Raw genomic sequence first — 24,646 nt, 5'->3', positions numbered from 1 at the left:
CAGAAATAATCGTATTGTACAAAAAAAAACTTTCCGCTACCGGCAAAATTATCATCTCACGTTGCCGCATTGAAAGGGTTAAGGCATCATGTGAATGAATTAAGTAGTGGTAAGAAGTTTTTCTGTGTTCACAAATGATATTGCAAAAGCCTTGACATGCCAGATCTCCGTGACCCAAGTTCCTTATCAGATCCCTACATGGGTTTGAGGTTAAATTAGATCACATTTATAAAATATCTCTGACAAGGTTTCTATATCCATCTGTATAAGAGGGTTCATATTCTCAGAAATTTGGTGCAAAAATATAAATGCTTTCCCATAACCTTCCATAAAATTTCCAAATAGTAAGGCTGTAATGAATGTTATTCGCACTACAATGCATTAATGTTATATTTAAAAAAACTTAAGAGGTAGGTTATATAAATAAAACCATTGACGAAAATCTCTTCAAACACATTCTTATAGTGATAAAAATTCCAATATAACTTTATATTTTGTAAGACATGTTCATGGACATGAGGTATGATGTGGCGTAAATTTAGAAAACAAGATATGTATATCCCAGATGGATCAATTTCGTAGTAATCAATAGGCACTTAAACAACAGATATATAATATTGCATAATACTTCTCAGGTACACAATGCATTCCAATTCAAATGACCAGGATAGAAATTAAGCCTCATACCAGAAAGAAAGCAGGTTTCAATAACAAAGGACTTACTAGAATAACTAGTTTTTGTATTATTTTGTATAACATTGTAAAATGATTTAATGTAAGACTTAATGTTTGTTGATTAGATAATTTAATAGATTTACATTGATTTAATTTATCGATGAATTGCACATGGATGAATGAATCACAAGGAATAGAATAGTTACATGGATGAATAGTCCATGACTTGACTCCCATACTTACCAACTGGGTTGAACTCTGCATATAGACCTCAGTGCACGACCCACAACTGGTGTATGCATTCTGTGGCTTCAACTTCAGCCATGTATTTCCCAATATATAAAACACATACATTTCACTTCAGAATTTTTTTATTGCTTAAGGAATTATGCAATTAGATAGGACCTTGGTGAGGTTCTGAAGACCACTACCATTGTATACAATGTACTTGATTTTTCTGTTAAATAGGGTCAGTCATTGAGTGTAAATATCATTTTTGCAAGCTTTTTGATCTTGTGGAGCAATAGGGCTCAAGTGAAAAAAGTATCAGTCGGATACATTTCCATCCTAAATCCTGAAGATGCTCAAATATGTTTAAGAGCAAAACATTGGCAAGCCATGAATTTATAATGAATGACAAACCCTCCACAACCAAAAACCGACTGTTGATGGGTACATGCCAGAAAGCACTGCAGGAACAAGTGACTTTGTATGCAATCACGCGCACGGGTGCAAAGTTAAGTACACCAAAGGGTGAAGTTCGCCATGCTAAGTCAAATATTTTTTCATGGCGAACTCCATCCTTTGGTGTATTTAACATGCCAGAAAGCCTAAAATTGTAGTCACAATTACAGAGAGAAAAACTTAAAAATATAGCATTTGAAGAAAAGAACATCTTAAGCCTCTAAATCACGTGATACATGAACCTGCGGATCATGTGATCCAGAGGCTTTACGCCAAGTGCAAGTCTGACGATTCAAACAACATACATTGTAAAGGACTACAACTATGTAATATAGGATTCCAAGTAAGTTTGATTCAGAATTGCCATGAAGGAAATCGACACAATAAGTAACATCCTAAATGGTATGCTTTTTGTCATCATCGCCGGATATATGTATACCTGAAAAACTACCTACCATTGGTGTTCATTCCACTTTCAATTAATTACATCAGCATTTCCATTTTGTTCTCAGAATAAAATGCTTCACATGGTTAACAACATGAAAACCATACCAAGCACCCTAATTCAGATACATGTACAGCATAATTTCAGCTATGACCGATTCCAGCATTTTAGGTTTTGTGCAGGAAAACCTTCATTTGCTAGCTTTCACGGACTTGCACTAGGTCAAATGTTGCATGATTCAGACTTTATGCTGAAATATGAGTATAAAAGTTATAAATATACATAACAGGTTTTTATCTCAAAGAAGGAGTGTTCAGATCCAGCAATCAACTGATCAATCAATGGAATACTTGTAGAGCCAGTAGTTTTAATTCAAATAATCAAGCAAGCAAGAAATAATACAAAAAAAATATTCGTTCTATCTGTAAAAAACATTGGATAAGAATGATTTTACATGCTTTCTTTGACCTTCCATTTAGACTTAAAACTTTTGGGAGATGTAACTTCTGCAAGTTCCATTTTAAAAGCATCTAAGATTTTCTTTTTATCATTTAGTTTAATTTTTGATGACACCTTCAAACTTCTAGATTTCTTTATTCCCCTCAGGCTGCCTTTTGCACGATAGCTAGTTTTAGAATCATCTGGCTTTGATAGGGCTACTTTCTTCTTAACCTTTGGCACATGATGACCTTTCACTTTCTCTGCCGTAGACAATTCAGACTTAGCATTTCCATTAACACTTTTCACTTTCGGAGACACATCTGAAAAAAAATATGGAAAACTTAAATTTTCTTCTGGCAGAGAAATATGTAATCACCAAAAAGTTTCATCATCCTTTATTTACTTGTTTTCTTAGAAGAACCATTAGAAGACTCTTTCTTAATAACTTCCACGTTCTTTGGAATTTTGAAGGTAATTTCCTCATCACTTTCATCTAATGTGAGAATAGCCTTCTCCTGCTTGATATTTGATTGGTGCACAGGCTGTGGAAGATAATCAATTACACAAATTTAATATAGTAGAATGAAATGAAGCATCACAAATATATTTCCAACACATTCAGATATAAGTTTTACCTTGAACTCATATTCTATACCCAATTCCCTTATTTTCTTCAACTGCTTATTAAGGCTAGTAGAGATTCTGCGTAAAACATTTTCTCCCTCCTTTTTGGACAGCTTTCGATTGTGCAAACGAATTGAAATTTTTCTGTTTTCAATTCGAGGGACTTTATTCTTTGAAACTCCAACAAAATAATTAAATGTCTGGTCCTCTGGTGGAATGTACCTAGCTGCAAAATTTATTGATGGTTAAGCAAACTGTACAATTTGAGCTGCAAATGATGAAGAGATATAAACAATAAAATAACAACTGAAATTTCCAATTTTAGTCCAAAGTAGAAACAGCTTTAAATTAACTTAAATTAATTTAATTATTTTAGATTTTTTATAATTTTTTCTTAATTTTAAGTTTTTAAATTTATTTAAATTAATTGAATTTAAAAACTTAAATTAATAATAACTATTCATTTTTGATTTCCCTGTCATTCAAATTATTTTATACCCCTGACTTCATATAAATAGCAAAGCACCCTAACAGTAATTGAAAAATAAAAATGTAGTAGGAACATGGAAGAGATGCAAAAAAATACAATTTGGGAAATGCATTGTCATATTCTAATTTATTTATTGTAATGGGGATTGGAAAAATAACACTTTCAACCACACAAATTTCCTTCATAGAGGGCATTTGAGTGATCCTTGCAAGTTATGAAAAAAAATTACAGAGTTGTTAAGAATCAATAAAAAGTATACAGGACAACACATGAAATTCTTAATTTAGATATGAAACTAAAACCATTTTTAATATAGATACAAAGAGAATTTAAGAGATGTGGGTCATCTGGATTCAACCCATTGTTGAGCCAAGAATCAGAATAAGAACCAAAGGAAAAAGATTCGGTAATAAAAGTAATTTGGACAAAATTCAATTTGAAAACATATCTTGAGCATGATGTGTATTACACTCCCTTGAATAGGGAGATACAATAGATCCAATAACTGGTGAGATAGCTTGATGTGTCATTTTTCTCAATTTTCATAATACCCCATAGAAAATCAAATACCCAAGACTCTGGTGCATATGATGACTGGGGATAAGACGACCCTCAATACTTCCAGTCAAAATATACATTTTGGCTTATAGTCACCATATTACACTACACCTTTACAACCACATCATAAAATAATTACAACCATCATATTTGACTTTTATATAATGACTTTACAGATTTTAATGACTTTTGGTTTTCAGGATTCGTCTCAGCCCCAGATAACAGAATAAACATTAAAATTAGTAAATGTTCACGAAAAAAAATTAATCACAAAGTTATGAGTATTTTTTAGGAGCTCGTAACCCTGTAAAACCTGTCAAGTCATTCAAAACTAGGTGATTTGTTTTTACCAATTTAATGACTGAGCTTCATAACAATATTACAAATATTTAATAGTAAAAACATATTTATAATATTAAAATGATTTAATTCGAGCTAAGCCCAGCTCAAGTTGAGTCGTCAACAAATAATTCACTACCGTATCTCTAAACAAATCTCCAAGCAATTGTTGACAATCAGTAATGGTCGTGTTCCAGTCAAGGAATCGAGCAGATTGATTTCAATTCCAAGGAACTTTTGCAATTTCGTTTCATCAAAAGATGAGCTCATCAACAAAATGTTTTCGAACATGATAACTACAAAAATCACAAATGGTTGAGTGAGCAAGAAACTTTGGTGGCTATGAACATAGATATGGATGATTTAAACTTAGTCATAGAGAATCAAATGTATTCTGCATTTGCTCAAGTCTATTGACTGTGTTACAAACGAAGACGAATTCACCAACTATCCACCTGAATTTTCAAACTTCTTGGATGTGCCTGGCTTACCACCGCACAATTTACAGCTGAGGGTTGGTTCGGTGATCATGATGCTTCGAAATCAAAACCAACCAAAATTATGCAAAGGAAGGCATTTGGTGATTATAACAACATTTCATCAATGTAATCAATGCGATTCACATACCTATACTAAAACGAAAATTCAAAGAAGTTCTCATTCCGTGGATTCGCCTGATCCCAACCGATTTGCCCTTTGAGTTTTGGAGAAAATTTGAGTCGAGTAGTTGGTACTCGACTCAAGTGTTTCTAAAAAAATTATCAAGTACAATTATACTACAAGTGTTTCGAGTACCATTACAAAAGTCGAGTAGTTTTGCTTAAAGAGCTGTCGAGGCCAGTAAGTTCAGAAAACTGCCAACAACAGGCCCTATCATGAAATGCATTTAATAATATATTTTTAAAGCTGAAAAGTCCTTCTTAATCCTTGGCCTGGAGGTTTCAGCTTGTTGTATACGTAGCAGTCAACCTCTATTGCAAACAACGCGATCTCCAACTGTCTTCCGACATGGCGGCGTATTCTGAGTGGACCGCTGCTTCATTCATTCATACTTTCTTCTGCAATACTTTTTCATAGCCTACTTTCTTTACTACAACGCCGAGAGAATACATACACACAATATATATTTGGATTTCTTTGGAAAAACATGTAACTTTTAGGTTTTAGCGGACAATACCTGTTTTTTCCGGTGTTAGATATTACATGTGGTGCCATCTCATAGCCTATTTGAGTACTACATATGTCCTATGATAAATTTAGTTCATTCCTTTGTTGCGTTTACTTTGCTTCTTTAATTTACCATAAATGACTTGCTAAAGTTAATTAAAGGAAGTGGGAAATAAAGACAAAATTTTTTGGTCTTCAAAGCCAAAGCTAAGTTCTATAGTTCCTTCACTTCGTCCACTTAAATTCCATGAAGATTCAAGATGCATAGAAATTTTTGATAAAATTTTTAATAAAATTCCCAAGTAACCCAAGTCTTGCAATTTTGCCAAGGAAGTCCTTGTCCAGCCACAAAAGTATGTAGCAAATAGAAATTTTCTGCAGGCATTAAGACTGTAATGTATCATTTTTTTAAATTAACCCCCCTCCAAAATTTCTGGACCACCCCCAAGAATTCCTTTTAACTCATCCGCAGAACTTCTCCTGCTAAGAACTTTTCACCCTAAGGTTTTTTGCGCAAAGGCCTTTGACTCAAAGGCTCATAGACTCTAAGACTAGGAACTCTTGACTCCAAACTCTGCTCCCTGAACCTGCCATACCTAGAGAGCAAGACTTATATAGCAAGTATGGCGGAGGAATACCTGCCTCTCTCTAGTATACCATCCTTCTACGCAGAAGGATCGCTCGACCTCTGACGGTGTTTCTCAACTTACTTCTGATGCTGGCACTCATTTTGTACTGGTTAAGGTTCGTTCGTGAGATTATTAGTTATCAATCGTTATTATCGAAATACTTGTTATTTTCTATGTTTTCACTTTCACATGCTAGTTTGATTGAACATGACTTCTTAATTTTGATACAATTGTCTCTCGTGGTGGTTTTGTGGCGTTTTACCCTCACCTAGTCAATGACAGACAAAAGAAGTTCCGTGTCTGAGTTTACACTACGAATTGCAAAGATTTGACGACGTAACGCCACAGTAACATGGAGACGTCAAAACCTCCTGCCTGAAAAGTAGGACAATTGGTTTTTCTGCATCAGAATTTGAAAGGATCTAATATTACATGATTCACTAACAATTTCTATACTACAATTGTGCAAATGTCTGTACACAGGGCTCTTCCTAGCAGTTTGGATACATAAATTAATTGTCGACTAATTGCTAGAGGTTAATTCATTCCAATTGTGCTTATGGAACTGTTTAAAACACATTAATTATCATTTATCTCCTAATTCTGATACAATTTGCATAATGTTCCTCATTATCCTTTCCTTTTTACAAGAGGCTATGATTTCAGAATAGAAAATTTACATGGGAATTGGAAAATGAGAATGCATTGGAGCATGCATTGTTGTACTGCCTGGTCCAGAAATTACCATACTCGACTCAACTCCATATTAGTTTTCAACTCGACTCGAGATCAAAAAGTACTATTCACACATCCCTAGTTTACATTGAAAAGGAAATCGCTTCGGCAAAATATCTCTCTTAATTTATTGCTTCTGTCGGACCTGGAAATATAGTAGGGCTTGAAGATGATGTTCTCCGTGTCGTTCTTAAATATGTGTATCTAAACTCAATTGTTCAAGCAATCTAAGCCTAATCCAAGTCTCTGTCTTCCAGCCTAATTTACTTAACAACTGGGTAATGCTTTCCGTACGCCCATAGCAGTTGATATATAGGACTTTTTGCATTTTACGAAACTTTGAGATCGATGCTAACTTGAAATAAATACACAGCTCAAATGAAAAAATGGTTTGAACATTTTTGGATTTACATATACATATTTACAAGGGATGGACGGATCCGGGATTTTTTTCGGTCCTGCATCCGGATCCGATCCTTGATTTTCAGAGCCAGATCTTCGGATATTTTCGAATCCAAATGCAAATTCCTGTTATAAAACGAACTAATTATTCAAGTTTATTCTGGGTACATACAATCAAAGGAATGCTTTTCAGTAGAGATGGGTCGGTTCTGGTTCCCGGTTCTCGGTACTGCCGGTTCTTGGCTATTGAACCGGTATTGAGAACCGATCGCATAAAGTCGGTTCTTTGGAACCAGCTTGGTGCGGTGGCTAGGATTTGAATTTGGCACCCAAACCCGAAATGGTTTGCAGCGTATTAAAAGTCTAAAAGTGAAAAAAGATTTAAAAACACATATATTATTTTCCGATTGCATGGCATCTACTTTTTTTTCTTTAGAGTTGTTCGCAAACACTCGCATTTAAGGATTTGTCAGTTTGTCGTTCTCGCCAACATTATAACATTTCCGTAGCCGTGGCCGCTTTGAAACGAACTGACTTTTTGCCTGCCACCTTACACAGCACGAAGCCGTTCTTTCAGATGCGGCCGGCGATAAATCATTTCATCTTGGTGATCTTACGATTGAATTATGTACACATACATAAAATTATTAGACAAAACAACAAGATGTGTTCCGAGAGCTTGTTCGTAAGTTGATAAACCTGTGCAAGGCACCGAAAAGTGTGGTTATCCTGTGGAATGCAACACTGCATTAAAATTTTGCGTTAGCTCACAGCCGCTCAGTTTATCCATGGTGACGCTGTACCGGCATGTTCACCAGTTTATTGCTGAGGTTATAAAAACTTTGACAGTGAAGCACCAGAATAAGTTGTCAATTAAAGCAACAATTTAAGCTACATCACAGAATACAGAAAATATTTTGAACCGGCACACAAGTTACAACAAATTAAGGGATGACGTCACCAGAAGTTGGGGGAGTTTCTCTATTGATCCTACTGCTATACTAACTATCTATGCAGCATGTAAGTTGTGCTCCAAGCATATGTTGTGCAGCCCTTCAAAACCTACATCGACCACTACTGTTAATATTAAACGGCTGTTCAGCACTGCAGACAATATTTCTGCCAAAAAAAGAAAAGATAGGGGAAAAATGTTGAATTTTTGACATTAAAATCTGGAGAATGAAGCAGTGACTACCTGATGTAATGTGACATTTTGGCCGATCATGCATGTTATTTTAAACTTTTACTTGACAAATAAAATTATGGGGATGATCTTAACTTTTTAACAGAGCATTCCTGCTAATTTACATCTTTAGGGAAATTATTTTCATTTATTTCTTGTGGTTGTTCATTTAAAATTTCCCTTAATGCAGATAATAAGAGTTCATTCTTGGAACCGAGAACCGATGAGGGAGAACTGGACGGGTACCAAGAACCGAACAAATTTAAGAACCGACTCATCTTTACTTTTTAGATTTATATACACATATTAATATTTTTACCAATTACAAATCATTTTTATGAGCTTTCAAATTATTAATAAAATCCAATAAAATCTTTACAAGCTCAGAATCTAAACTGTTACGCTAGCGTTTGGAAATGAAAATCGGTTTCAATCTAATGATAAACCATTGACTGAATTTTAATATTCCTCACATAAGTTTCCCCCAAATTTTGTTGCTTTCTCATCTCATAATACTGAGTTTCACCTGCAAATGCTCCAGTTGCAGAGAAGTGGATTTTGCACTTCCTCGCAACAGTTTCACATCGAAGGGCACGCACATGGTTCCCTTTATGTCAATAAAAATGTTTCTACGCAATGAAAAACATTTTTATGGGTATATCATGAAATTGAATTGCAATTTTGCAATCTAAAACACAATTAACAATGTTTAGAACAAAATTAGTGTCACGTGCGACGAGTTGCGGGAACATAATGTGACCGCTCAGCCAGAGGAGAAAGTGGGCTGCAGAAGTGCGTTAAGGATGATGTATGTGTATTTATGACTGAAATCACTTTTGTATATGTTTAGTTTGTTTTCTTTTCTTGAGTTCATTTGTTGTTTGTTTTATTTGCCTGTGAGCATGTTTGTTTTTATTTTGATTTCTTTTTGCTGATTTAATGGTAGTGGTGGCTATGGTGATTAGAGATAAATTAGAGATTGTTAGAGAGAAAGCCATCTTGAAGTGAATGTATACTAAGAAAAGATTAAAATACAGTGTGTCAAGTGATATTTTCCTTGTGTTAAATCGCTTTGATACGTTAAATTGGCGACCGTGACAGGACATAAATATTAGAAGATAGCTGAAATTAAGAAGATGAAAGTATTTTTCAAGGATTAAACCATAGTTCAGCTGAAGGAACAGCTTGATGGCTTTGGACTTTCTACAAGGGGAACAAAGACAGATTTGTCTCTGAGGTTGGAAGACCATCTGAGGAAAGAAAATAGAGATACTGACAGCTTCTACGTAGAAGTGGAGCAGCAACTATCATCGGACAATGAGGAAGTAGGTGTCAGAGAGGTGCTTGCCAGTGTAATGAGTTTGGTACAAAACTTAGGCATCCAGATGTCCGACGTTCACCACGATTTGGAGAAGAAGATCTTGATGATTACATCTCAGTTGTCAGACCAAGTGACTACTATTACTGGAAACATGGAATCTATTAAAAAATTTGAAGGTAGGGTCATCCAAATAGAACAGTGCGTGGAAACGTCAGAAATTCGGATGGTAACAGTAGAAAATGAATTGGACAGGGTAAAGCATAACATGGAGATGGTTAAGCAAGAAGTTGACTCCAGATTTTTACAGTTACAAAACAAGTAAGTGATCAAGTGAGGAATATATTACCACCATCAGTCACTCTACCTTATAAAAGTGGACATTTAGACCCAAAAGCAGGGTTCCCACTCTACTTGAATAATGAAATTCACGGCTTTTTCCAGGTTTTCACGGTTATTTTTCAGATTTTTCACGGTTTTTTTTCAGGTTTTCACGGTCTCAATTTCGCTAAATTCACGGTCCGTTAATAAGCCAACAATAAGAAAATCACTGGCCGTATATGAACAGAAAATTAACGTACGCGACAAACGCCGTGAATGTTAACACCGCAATGAAAAGTGATTCAAAGAAATTGCAAAATTCAGGGCCGACAAAAGGACCAGCCCAACCGCGCTCTTGCCTGGACGCCAAATACCCTTCGGACCTTCTTCCGTCCGGACACCCGAGGTCCTTTTTTAATTCCTCGCCGAGAGATTGTTTTTTGCACACGTTGTTATTACTGCACAGTAGCCGAATTTCCCCCACCCCAATCTTTCTTATTTAACGGAAAATATTTTATTTAAATTGTTTATAGAATATAATAAATTGATTCTTTCTTATTTAACGGAAAATATTTTATGAAAATTGTTTATAGAACATAATAAATCGAAAAACAATTTCATACACCGTATTAGCTCAAATCTAAGACGAACACGATTCTAAGACTACCCTCCTTTTTTGGAACTCCACTAGGGGAAATTTTTTTTTTCCTAATAACGAAACGATAATAAAATGAATGCGGAAAAACGATCAATGCTTTATTTTTTTGCTAGGTTGCCTATGTCCCAGGAAACGCAGGATTTTGGCGAGTAATTAAGATATTCATTAAAGGTTTCAAACAATATTTTAGATAATAACAGGAATAGTAGTACTTTATCAAGACACAAAGGTCATATTGTTGATTCTACCCATATCTCTTTCAAAATTCTGAAGGAAAACGCCACCTCACTAAAAAAAAGTTTGCTCTCCACTCGGCATTTACACTGCTATTATGGATTTCAGTCTGATATAAAAATTCATATCCATCAAACACCATTTCCAGTACATGTATTCAGGAAAGCAATGTGCATGTTGTGCCTAAAACAACCGCATTCGCCGGCGCAGTGACTGGTTGTGAGATGGATGACGAAGGCCAAAAATAGTCTATTTTTTGAATTGTTCCTGTCTAATGAATATATTTTTAATATAATTCAGGTAGTATTGTGTTACTTTCCCACGGCACTGAGCTTCTCCCAATGGTAGTTCCATCCCTTGGGAAGATTCCAACTATGTGCTTGTCGTTATTAGCCATAAATGACACATTGTATTTATTTCGTCTCATTTTCGTCAAACGATGGATGCGGGAAAATTATGAGTCGGAACCGCAATCTTCAAACGATACTTCGGGGAACGATAGATGCGGGAAAAAATTACATTGTCTATAAGGAACTTTATTTGGGACCAGAAACGGCGAACGATCAATTCGGGAACGATAGATCGAGGTTCCACCGTATAACTTTTCTTTTGAAAGCGGCAGTGTAATGACTTCTTTTCTCTGCTATCGTAATACTCTGAAACCAAAACTGACTCGATTTCTCTAATCAGAGGCAAATCATGTTCCCTTCATACTTTTGCTCTGGAAAAAATGGAACGACTTTTGTAGCAGTTTATATCGTGACGGCATTGAGGCTTTATCGTTACAATCCTAGGCGGATCTAGGGAGGGGCACGGGGGCACATACCCCCCAGACACTTAAAAAATTGCATTATTCTGAATACGGTCACATTATCATTGCGCTCGTTTTGTATCATGAGGTATCCTTGTGCACCCCCCCCCCCCCCCAGAACAAAATCCTGGATACGGCTTTGCTTGTGCTCCCCCACTCCCCAGAAAGAAATCCTGGATCCGCCTCTGGTTAAAATTTAGGTAAATTGTAATCAATCACACAAACATTTTGTAAGTTGATCAAGCTCTAACTTGAATGGAGCCGAACCCAGGGTAAAGCAGGCGATCTCGCGGACACGGCAGAAGTGCACCCGGCGATTGATTGGCACACACGCTTTACCTGCTGCCTAAAATGGCAAAAGTTTTTCACTTAAACACAAAATTAAATAAGCTAAATTACTGTTCAGGTATTTTTGACGTTGATTTTTCGTTGTATAGCTATATATATTAGGTGACAAACTCTGGTATCCATAATTTTTTCTGACGAAAATTATGCAACCCGATTGACGTCGAGAATTTTGCATTCGATTGTAAGACGAACCTTCTGCAGGAGTTAGGAGGAAAAAAAACCTTGTCTTAGATAGGTGCAAATACGTAAATTATAATTCACTTGGTTTGAAATATATAAAGACATAAAAAATACCTGCTGAAACATGTTATTTTCACTTTCACTTTACTTTATTACTCGTCAAATATTTCCACACAAACTTTCCGGTTGCGACGTAAAACTGGCAAGTCCCAGGTCGACGCATGCGAAAATCGTGTAATGCTGTGTTGCCATAAGCGGAAATCTTCTCTCGTTTTCAGGCCGCAACGCGCGAGAATAATTTACATCGCGCCGAAAGCTCGCTGTCGCCCGGTTCAAACTCAGGGAGCGTTATGTCCACTAGTGATGGGTCGATCATGAACGATTCGATCAAAAAGATTGAATCACTAGGTGAATCAAATGACTCATGATTCATTTCGTTAAACAAGTCAATCATCAATCACTCCGACTTCCGGTTTCATATCAATCATCCCGGTTTCCGGTTTATTTCAAAATTTGGAACGATCGGTGCTTGATCTCTTTTCGACAGGGCAGAAATAGTTGTGAGAAAATTAAATACTACGTTATAAAGAACTGAATACTTGTGTAATCTTTTTATTATATGTTTTCCAACAGTTATAAGTATTAATAACACCAATACACGTAAAAGGAAAATATTAAGATGACTCTTAAATTGTAGGAGAACGTTAAGAAGTAGAAGTTAAAGCTGTTAACATTTGATTGTGCCGTTAATAAAATTATCCTGCAGATCAGATTCATGGGTGTGGTGTACTTTGTGTTATATTTTGAGATATATAGTTAGAAATTCTTCTATTAGTGTTAAGAAACTGTGGCAGTTTTGCCTTCCCAAATATTTTCATGACACTACTTCCTTCATTTTTGCAATCTAATTTACTGATCTGGTAAATCACAATCAAAATAGTATATGAAATGATAATATGGATAGCAATCAGCGTTACCAATGATCTTCGCGGATGAGGCAGTATTTATTCGATTATTCAAAGTGATTTATTACATCCATTGATTGAGTCTTTTCGATCTTGATTCCTTTGAGTCTTTTCGATTGATTCATTTGAGTCTTTTCGATCATAATGATTGAATCAATTGATTGAATCATTTATGTGACTCGAGTCAAAATGATTGAATCACCAAAATGATCGACTTTGCCTATCACTAATGTCCACAGCGCATAGCAGGTTGTCAAGGTTAGCGGTCTTCCAATCAGAGGATTGAGGGTGTTGAATAAACGTTCAAATTTTTCGACACAAATGCCATCTAGATTTAGTTTCGAAAGCGGTCGCTGCAGCCAGTGGGAAGCCTAATTGGAAGGAAGGGGGACTAACCAGTGACCGAGGGAGGGGAAACCAAGCCAGTCGAGGAAAGTAAACAAGCTTATGAGAAGTGGTGTCATATTTCAGGAGGGGGGGAGAGAAAAGGCCTGCCCTGGGGAAAGATGTTTTTTTTTCTTCAGGCAACATTTGTTCCCACGCTTTTCTGACCCATGCGACGATGCTCGCCACAATGAATAGAAGTGCGCTGGCTACGAACGAAGTTGAAAATTTCTGGGAAGGTATTATTATCAAGATTGAGAGATTTTTAAGGTTTAAGGACGAAATTCACGGCTTTTTCCAGGTTTTTTCACGGTAGACGAAATTCACGGCTAATTCACGGTTGAGTGGGAACCCTGCAAAAGTGATGAAATACTGCCTTCCAGAATTTCATGGAAGACTGGAAGAAAATCCAATAAGTTTTATCAAAGGATCACCAAGTTTGTTAGGTAGAACTAACCTACCCACTGACATTTATACACAAATAGTGTCACAACAGCTGAAGGGACAAGCGGCTACTTGGTGGCAAAATTTAAAAGGGTTAAATCTGAATTGGGAGGACTTCAAACGAGAATTCATTGCACGGATTGATTCCGAAGGGGTGAATAGTGCAGTGAAGAAGAAGCTATTCACAGACACACAACCTACAGGCATGCGGACGAGTGCTTTCATTATTCAAAAATATCAACTCTTCAAGAGACTGAACCCAGAAGATCATGAAGATAAGGCAATGCACGATATAACCGAATTACTGGATGAAAAGATTAGGGCTTTCGTTAAAGTTTCACAGCCCAAAACATTCGATGATCTTAGGAAAGTTGTCAGCCAACTTGAAGAGGAACACAAAGTCAAACCTTCAGGAGATTCTAGTATAGTTAGGAAATGTTTCCAGTGTGGGAATTTTGGACATTTGAAAAATAGTTGCCCTATATTGTCACTGCAGGAAAACTAGGTGCGGTCCATTCTGGGATGAGGGGGAATGGAAACAGAGTAGTGCTTAACCCTCGAAGAAAAACAACTTCTAGTAAGTCATCGAATCATGATACATGCATTGGACAGATGATTAGTGATGGAAGCTATCCTCGTCCTGCTATTAACTTAAAAATTGGGAACAAAAATTTTAAGGCTATATTAGACAGTCAGGCTAGTAATTCAATTGTCAGTTATAATGTAGCAGAGTTACTAATTCCTATTGTTCCACATCATCTGGGACTGGTAAGAGGAGCTGTTAGTAAGGTGACCTATTCTGTAGAGGGGCAAACACTACTAGCAGCCAAGTGCATGGATGAGGAAATCGAAATAACAGTTGGCATGATTAAGGATTTGATTCCTGAAATAATACTGGGCCATGATTTCTTAGTTGCCTATGATGTTATCTTAGACTATGCATCCCAAGAAATATTCTTAGGTAAAAATAATCGTCTATGAGTTACATGGTGTGATGGTAGTAGTTTGACTCAGGCCAAGGATAAAGACCATGGAGTACACCTAGATGAGCTAGATTTTGGATCTTTAACAATAAACGAAGAAAATCACCTGAAAAGCATATTGAAAGAGTTTCCTGAGGTCATTACTAACAAGATCGGTTTTACCACAACAGTTACGCACAGAATTAAATGCAGTGACTACAGTCCAATCAAGCAACGTCCATACCCAATAAACCCTGATAAGCGTAACTTCATAAGAAGTAAAGTTCAGGAGATGGAAAGACAAGAGCTTATCGAACCATCTAATTCCGGTTGGGCCTCACCAATAGTCCTACCGATAAAGAAAAACGGGGAGTACAGACTATGTGTTGACTTTCGCCGACTGAACGAAAGAACAGTTAGTGATGCTTACCCCATGCCTGACCTAAAGGATCTGTTGAGGCAAGTAAATGGAGCCAGAATTTTCAGCACTTTAGACCTAAATTCTGGATATTGGCAGGTGGAGGTAGAAGAGAAATCCAGGCACTTGACTGCATTTCCTACACCAAAGGGTTTATTTCAATTCAAAGTCATGCCTTTCGGTTTAAAGAATGCTGCAGCGACATTTGCAAGGTTGATGGATAAGGTACTGTCAGGGTACATAGGAGATTTCTGCCAGGTATATTTAGATGATATTCTAATTTACTCTAAGAATCTCCAAGACCATTTTATACATCTGGCAAAGGTATTAGAGAGGCTAAAATTGCATGGGTTGACTTGTCAACTTAAGAAATGCCACTTCGCAGCAGAAAGAGTACAGTATCTTGGCCATGTCCTGACTTCCAAGGGATTGGAAAGACAACCAGAGAAGAATCGTGTGATAGAAGAAGCAGAGCGCCCTAAAACAAAACGACAAGTACGCCAGTTCCTGGGGTTACGTGGATGGTACAGCAGCTTTATGCCACATTTTGAGGAAAAGGCGACGCCACTTACAGACTTACTACACAAGGGCCAGCCATTTAAGTGGACAAATAATGAAGAGATTGCATTCCAAGAACTTAAGAAGGGAATAGGAAGTGCTCCTAAGCTAGCTCATTCTGATCGCCAGAGGCAGATGTGTCTACAAACCGATGCCAGCAACTTAGGTTTAGGGGCTGTGTTATTCCAAGAGAGAGTTGAAGGCGGACGGGATATTATAGAATATGCAAGTAGGAAATTATCTTCCACCGAGAAAAACTATTGTACAGCTGAAAAGGAAGCCTTGGCAGTGGTATGGGCTGTAGGTAAATTTAGAGGCTTTTTGGAAGGGAGGAAATTTAAGTTATACACTGATAATGCAGCATTGAGGTGGTTGAATACTGTATCAGGAACAAAATCTAAATTGATGCGATGGGCATTAATATTGGCAGAATTTGACTTTGATGTGCAACACGTTCCTGGGGCCAGTAACCAAGGAGCTGATAGTTTGTCACGGCATCCAGTAGCAGAGCCATCAACATACAATGTCATTCAGAAAATATTACATTTACATCATGTTCATTCCCAGTAATGTACGCCACGAATAGCTGATATAGGACGCACCTTAGATCGACACATTTAATCCTTTGATTCATTGATTGCCATGAGCTCCTCATACTTACTTCTACACTATTTCATCCAGCAGCTAAGATTCTCTTCCTTTTGTTACCATCAGTTAATTACTGAGAAAATGCTTGGATCAGGGCTGGTTTATATCGAAATTCAGAAACGAATTGATAATTAAAATGAGTTTTCATTCTGCTTTACTTACATACGCACGTATTAAGATTCAGTTGCATGTATTTACTGTAACTTTGACAAAATATTAATTTTTTGTTTCACCAGTGAAGCAACTGGGGACAACCACTTACAAATCCTTTTTATCATACATTGAAAAAGTAAATTTACAGTGAAAATTAAATGTTCATTACATACCTCAGGCTCATATTCAATCTCTAAATTAAAGAACCTCTCTGCTTTTGAAAGCATCGACTTTCTCAATTTCCTTTTATGAGGTTTATCACTAAATTTCTTTCTGAAAATTAACAGAGCTTTTTCACAAATTCTGATAAACCTCTTCGATGGACACAGCAAACCCTCATCATCCTTGGTTATTTCTGGAAATGTTCTTTCCATGATTAATATTCGACACCTGTCCTCAATTGTTTTCTTCCCAGAAAAACTTTTCTTGCAGTTAATGCACTTTTTGCCTTCGAATCTCTTAAGGAGATATACTGGAGCACTGGAGTATATAGGAGTACTCCATCAACAGAACTTGAAAAACATGGTAGAATCATAAAAATGCAGGCCTGTGTTATTAGTATTAGACCCAAACAACACGAGAAAGACTTGAAATTCAAACTACACAAATGACTTAGCTCACACGTTTCTGCCTACAAAAAAAAAAGACTTCACAAAATCAAGGTCTTGCTCCAATCAGGTGCAGAACTTGCATGCAGCATGCACTCCAGCAGGGTTTTCCACAAATTGTATGGCCGGGCCATAAGTCAAAATCGACCATAACTACAACCTTGAGACATATATGGCTTCGAGCATTTCTATTCTGAGTGAAAGGGCCATAAGTAGAAAAGACCTGAAGGCCCTAATATTATGACCAGCCTAGGAGACCTTCATAACACATGCCATACAATATAACATAGCACGCCGAAGGAGTTTACCTAGTGTCATCAATTATATAGTGATTATTTAAAAAAATACATGAATACTGCACAGGAGCACAAGAACCCACACAGCACACTCAAAATTTATACCGTATAAAAGTTGCATAAATGGATAGGTATAATATGCAAATAATATTCCGTCGATTATGCACATATTATGCGAATAATATGCACATAATATTTAAATATTATGCCGCCGTAAACTATTACTATAATATTGACATAATATGTATATTAATTACATTGTTAGTAACATCCCATCGTTAATTATGATTCATATAAGAATCATAAATCAGCAGCCACCCAGCAAACTCAAAATTCCTATTCAGTATAAAAGTTGCATAAATGGATAGGCATAATATGCAAATAATATTCCGTCGATTATGCACATAATATGCGAATAATATGCACATTATATTTAAATATTATGCCGCCGTAAACTATTAATAATATTGACATTGTATGTATATTATTTCGTTGTTAGTAACATTTTATCATTAATTATGATTCTTATAAGAATCATTAATTAACGGCCACCCAGCAAACTCAAAAATCCTATTCAGTATAAAAATTGCATAAATGGATAGGCATAATATGCAAATAATATTCCGTCGATTATGCACATAATATGCGAATAATATGCACATTATATTTAAATATTATGCCGCCGTAAACTATTAATAATATTGACATTGTATGTATATTATTTCGTTGTTAGTAACATTTTATCATTACTCAAGTAAAATTTTCTCCCTTGAAACAGAGCTGATTCTGGGCTGAAACTCCACTGAATGCGCTCAAACTGCCTTGAAACAATATTGTCACTGCACTGCACTGCCTTGTCCTCAACAAGAAAAAGGGCACTCAACTGAAACTCTGATGCCATTCTCCCTTGCAAGTCCATTGAATTTGAACTGCTTCTCCCTTGCTGCATATGTGCCCCACTGATACTGAACTGGACAATAGGCTCAGGCCAGGCCGAATTTATGACACCACTGCATCTCTCTTGCCGCATGTCTTTACTGCCTTGCCACAGAGCTGCGGCAGCATTGGGTATCCCCTCTCCCTCAGAATTTGAACTGCTTCTCCCTTGCTGCACATGAGCTCTACTGGCACCGAGCTGGACAGTAGGCTCAAAGGCCAGGCCAACTTAATAACTCCACTGAATCTCTCTTGCCGAATGTCTTAACTGCCCTGCCACAGAGCTGCTGCAGCATTTGGGTATCCCCTCTCCCTCATGAATTTGAACTGCTTCTCCCTTGCTGCGCGTGTGCTACCCATCGTAAGGTTTGCCAACATACGGAACCCTTATACCAGACATATACGCGACCCCTGTTTTCAGCGGCAATGTATTTTTTTTAATTTTGCTTTTGGCAACACGAATACCTTTTCCCGCGCGTCAAGCTGTCGGTTGCCGTTATTTCTCTCAAGTTGCTAGGAGCGAGGTGAGCGTGGGTTTTAGCATGAAAAGATTGATGGCATAAATATTTTCCTGGTACTTCGACGTTTGTTAACGGCAAGAATTAATCGAAATTAAGGTGAAGGCGAGAAGGAGGTCGGTGGTGGTGACTGCACTCATAATTGGAGGTAAGCGTTTTAACTTCTCTGATGGCATGTTTATTCCTTCGATGTTTAGCCATGAGAACGTTGACATTGAATTCGTGTTTTAATCCAGGCACGTATAAGGATTTCAAGCTCCTTTTTCGGGGGTCATGCAGCCAATAACGAATTCTTCTTTCAACGCGTTGGCGACTGCCGTCTACTTTTCCTGCCTCTTGGATACCCCGGACGAGGAGGATAATACACCGACCGGTCATCAATGCCGCGGATGCCGCGCCGTCCGTTAGTCGTCCTGCGGAGGACCGGACTCAGTGAGCTCGAGCGGGTTTTCGAAGAAATAAAGAATGCGGGTATGTTTCGCTATAGTGCAATGTATATTTACTGCTTATACTTATTAGTTACTGCTGAATGTTTTGGAAGCTTACGTGGTTTTCGTTTGGAGTTCACACATAGCCTAAGTAACGAGTCATCGCTTCGTTTTTCATTTAACTATGATGCAAAGCGCATGCTTCCTCAGTGATAATTTAAGTTTTGCTTTCTATAATTTGAATGGTTCACATTAATGCACCATATAACTAATAAGCCAAGTAAAGGAGAGTTTTTCATGTGCAATTTTGCTAATTTGATTTTGAGTTAAGTCGTTTGTGACTCTCATCAGTCATGTTTCTTCTCTTTTTCAGGAGCATCTAACTTCCATGACTTCTTTCATTTGGAATATTTTTGTATGTGCTTTTAACAATTATTAATTTATTGATGTATTTTCATGTTCTAATAAATTGTGTCTTGAAAAATGTTGTGGTCATTGCAGTTATAATAACTATTGTTGATCGCAATCACCTATCCACCCTTTATCTCTTATCATGCATGCAAAATTGTGGGAGAAATCTGTTATGTGATCATCCACTGTTGGCTGGGTTGCGCAAGTTGTTGATTGACTGTGTTTCGTATGATTTGACTAGGGAATTTTAATGGATTGGGGAGGGGAAATGTATTCAGCAAACAAGGGAGTTTCAGCCTGGCATACAAGGGAGTTTCAGCCTAGCTATCCAATGGAGTTTCAGTCTAGCTGGCCAAGGGAGTTTCAGTCTAGCTGGTAGCCAAGGGAGTTTCAGTCTAGTTTGTGGCCAAGGGAGTTTCAGTTTAGTCAGCCAAGGGAGTTTCATTGGAGTAGCTGGAGTTCTTAATTGCACTGCTACTGCACTGCCATCCCTCTCCCAAACTCCACTGGTTTGTTTCAATTTCAATGCAGTTTCAGCATAGAAGCAAGGCAGTGAGTTTCAAGGTAGTTTCAGCCCAGTTTCAGTCAAGTTGCAAGGGAGAAATTTTTACTTGAGTAATTATGATTCTTATAAGAATCATAAATCAGCAGCCACCCAGCAAACTCAAAATCTATTCAGTATATAAGTTGCATAAATGGATAGGCATAATATGCAAATAATATTCCGTCGATTATGCACATAATATGCGAATAATATGCACATTATATTTAAATATTATGCCGCCGTAAACTGTGATTGTATCCGTAAAAATCGATGATCATACATCCTCTGTATCAAAAAATGTGAAAACTTATGTTTTAATATATCACTAACAATTTCGTATCGTTCGCAGAATACTCCACAATTATTATTATTTTTTTATTTTACACACCGGCATATTCCGGTCTGGCGAGGTAGGCAGCTTGGCAGCCATATTGCCGTTGTCCATGGCCGTTGTGTTGTTGTTCATTGTTGTTAGTTGTTGCCGTAGCCATATTGCCGTAGTTGGGAGAATTGAACGTCTATTGAAAAATCTAATATTAAAGAGGAAAAGATGGGTTTACGGAACTATTTTATGTCACAGTACTATTCTGGTAACGCATATACGATAAGGAATAATAAGCTTCATGGTATGAAGAACAGGACTTTATTTAAAATCAAAGTAAGTACACGTACGTGAGTCGTTTGTCATAGGGTTTGAAAGCAAATCTGAAATTATCAGCTCCTAATTTTGAGTGTTATTCCCAGTACTTTAATTAATTTTTTTAATTACCTAAATGTATATCTTATGACGGTACTTTTTCAGTCAGAGTCCCAGCTTGAAAAGTGAAGGGAGGCTATTCCAAGGAAAGACGAAGTTTTGGCACTTAGGTACTGAACCAGGTTGTGAGCTGCACTTTCGCCCTGAAGATATCACGTACTTGATCATATATGCATATAATTATTTTAGTTTGTGATTATTAATGACAATATTATCTTTATTGTTTCGGAGTGCATTTTCAAGAACGGCTTGCTTACATCGTTTGCGTGATTGCTCGCCACAACTCTATGACTAACACAGAGATAATTATGCGATTAGAAGACCTCTTTGTGGCTTGGAATCACATTTTGGACCATTTTTAATACATTCGCTAAGAAAAGACCGTAGATGTTCAACCATGCGGATGTCATGGAAGGAATCATCGCGAGTGTTGTGATTGTGAATTCGTGTGACATACTTTGTACTTTCTAATCGCAATTTCATGAGTAACGATTATGGAAGGGCGAATGTTTGTCTTTAGATGTCATTCACATGATATTTAAACCAAATTTGCGATGATATAGGACTCCTAACTGAATATTTGTATATTTGTGATACAACGATGAAGGATTGTGCCTTGTTTTAGTGCAATGTACCTATGCTGTGTCTACATGAATGATTCATTAAATTTCTCCTCGTTTCCAGAAATCAATTTTTATTCATGTAATTTTCGAATATTATGCAACTGCATGTTATCACGCATCAACGGTATAAAATATGCATAAAAGGTTCGTAGATATGGTATAAAATGTGCATAACATGTGCCTAAAGGTGCATACTAATGGTATATATGGGTATAATATGTGCGTATATTTAGCCACATCAATGGTATAAATCGTGCCTAAAAGGATCATATAAATGGTATAATATGCGCATATATTTTAGGCCACATCCATGGTATAAATTGTGCATAATATGTACATAAAAGGTGCATATATATGGGTATAATATGTGCATATATATAGCCACATCAATGGTATAAATCGTGCATAATATGTACATAAAAGGAGCATATAAATGGTATATATGGGCATAATATGCGCATATATTTTGGGCCACATCCATGGTATAAATTGTGCATAATATGTACATAAAAGGTGCATATAAATGGCATATATGGGTATAATATGTGCATATATATAGCCACATCAATGGTATAAATCGTGCATAACATGTACATAATATGTGCATATAAATGGCATAATGTCCTCATAAATTGCGATATTATGCGCATAATATGCGGAATATATGCACTGATGGAATGGCATAATGTTTGCATATATACGGAATATATGAGGACATTATACCATTTATATGCACCTTTTATGTACATAAAAGGTGCATATATTCCGTATATATGCAAATATTATGCCATTCCATCACTGCATATATTCCGCATATTATGCGCATAATATCGCAATTTATGAGGACATTATACCATTTATATGCACATATTATGTACATAATATGCGCGTTTTATACCATTGTGGTGGCATAATATTCGCATAATATTTGAATATTATGTGCATATTATTCACTTTGTGCTGTGTGGGAAGCTATTAAATAGGCATTGGCTAAATATTTAAAAGAAAGACGTCAATTTTATCTGGAAAGGAAGAGGATAAGGGATACGTGTAATCCGTTTGCACATGATGATGATATTTTCATTCAATATTGTGGATGTGGATAGTGGATGGACTTAGCCTTCAGTTACAGTTAAAAAGTTAGAAATACTTTATAAATGGATGCACTGTTGAAGTGAACGGAGGTATGGGCTTCTATTTGCTTTCTGTACCACATTTGCAAACAAATTTCGAACATATTTGTTTCAACACGTTGTACACAACTTGAAATGTCTACTCTAAAATATTTTAAAGTTCTCATTGCATGACGGTTCACAAAGCTGTAATGTCGGGTCAGACCATAGAAAACTTACGGCCAGCCAAAAGTATGGCCCCGTTAGCAGAATAGCCCTGCAGGAATGCAGCATGGTCAATGAATGTTACTTCAACCAGGCATGACACCCATTGACTCAGATTTGAACGAAACGTGATGCATTTCTATCCTTCCACTTTAATCACTTCCACCAGAATAAAACTGTTTTATCCTTTTTTCTGGCCATCTCGACTATTTTTTCTTTTAAAAACCATTTGAATTTAGGGTAAAACTGCAATTTTTTAAGGAATGGGGCAGGACACTCGACCCTCCAGAGGAAATTAAAGAAAAAATAACTTGTGTCAGTGAAAGGCCATACCAAATTCAGGGAGGGTAAAAACGGTTGAACAAACTACAGTTGACTTCAAGTAATCATTTAACCAAACTAGTGTCGATTGAAATGAGAATAGACCTCAGTCAAGACCTCACATATTTTGCAATTTAACCACACTAACTGATGCAAAGAAAATTAATAGTGATGGCATTGTGATTGATACATCACAGTGCTGTTTCTTTTAATGCACATGCAGGGTAATACACATTCGACAGGACTCACAGGTACGATTGGTTTACGGGTATTTTGTCCGCAGTATAATTTTCCAATTACCGCATGTTATATTTAGCTCGGTCTCACCTAACCAAAATTAAATGGTTTACCCATAATTGCATGAAGATTAGAATGTTTATCACTAAAAATATTAAGTAAAAATATTAGGCGGTACCTTTTAGAATTTTGTCGAACATTAAATAATTGTTCATAGTTTCAGCAACAACCTTTGCAACTTCAGGAACCGCGAACTCCACGAATGCGAACCCCTTACTATTCCCTGTCTGAAAATAAAAACAAATAATCCCTTCTTAATCCATAAACGAAATTAAGCCACCATACCACTATAATGACATAATAAAATCCAATACATTATGGCAAACAATACTCCACCTTTTTACTACGAACAAGCCTTAATCTGGTAACAACTCCGAATTGACTAAAATATCTGCGCATTTCCTCTTCGTAAAATCCATGCGGGATGCGGCTGAGCCTAACAACTCCTCTGCTCTTGGGACTGTCTCCATGAAGACCAATATCTCCATCCTGTTTATGATTAAGAACTTATTATCAAAAAAGCCGATATTCACGTCTGGGGCGGCATGCTATGAACTCAATGCCATGTCTACCTTAACTTTTTTCCTGAGACGCTTGACAGCACTATCAAACGACGACTGTTGCTCTTTCTTGAGTGAAATGCTGTTCAAATTCATTTTGCGAAAATATATATTTTCCCTAACCAACAAAATTTCCTCTAGTGCTATTCAACGATCACTTCTTAACTAAAACGTTCACCCTTACTTTTTACTCCCGATGTATTTCTCTTCCCGACGAAACAACGTGGGGACGTGGG

At 36.7% G+C, this 24,646-nt stretch overlaps 1 protein-coding gene across 1 annotated transcript; it reads right to left on the bottom strand.

Moving 5' to 3' along the window:
* Positions 1 to 2,154: 2,154 nt before the first annotated feature.
* LOC124171887 (MKI67 FHA domain-interacting nucleolar phosphoprotein-like) lies at positions 2,155 to 24,646 on the bottom strand. The gene is made up of 6 exons (XM_046551274.1): positions 24,423 to 24,646; positions 24,187 to 24,339; positions 23,969 to 24,077; positions 2,881 to 3,095; positions 2,649 to 2,787; positions 2,155 to 2,565 (listed from the first exon to the last, which is right to left on the bottom strand). The coding sequence occupies exons 1-6, from the start codon at positions 24,504 to 24,506 to the stop codon at positions 2,255 to 2,257; spliced, it is 1,011 nt and encodes a 336-aa protein (XP_046407230.1). The 5' UTR covers positions 24,507 to 24,646; the 3' UTR covers positions 2,155 to 2,254.

This window comes from Ischnura elegans, chromosome 1 (assembly GCF_921293095.1).
Source record: "Ischnura elegans chromosome 1, ioIscEleg1.1, whole genome shotgun sequence".
In the NCBI taxonomy this organism is placed as follows: Eukaryota; Metazoa; Arthropoda; class Insecta; order Odonata; family Coenagrionidae; genus Ischnura; species Ischnura elegans.
Note: the sequence above shows the minus strand (reverse complement) of the source record. Positions and strands in the feature narration are given on the sequence as shown.

What these genes read in the sequence shown, in the direction of transcription:
- LOC124171887 (XM_046551274.1), bottom strand. Translation starts at nt 24,506, where the DNA reads ATGAATTTGAACAGCATTTCACTCAAGAAAGAGCAACAGTCGTCGTTT. An exon ending in GTTCGACAAAATTCTAAAAG is followed by an intron (nt 3,096 to 23,968) that starts GTACCGCCTAAT and finishes TAAATTTTGCAG; the next exon opens with CTAGGTACATTCCACCAGAG. An exon ending in GTATAGAATATGAGTTCAAG is followed by an intron (nt 2,788 to 2,880) that starts GTAAAACTTATA and finishes TATCTTCCACAG; the next exon opens with CCTGTGCACCAATCAAATAT.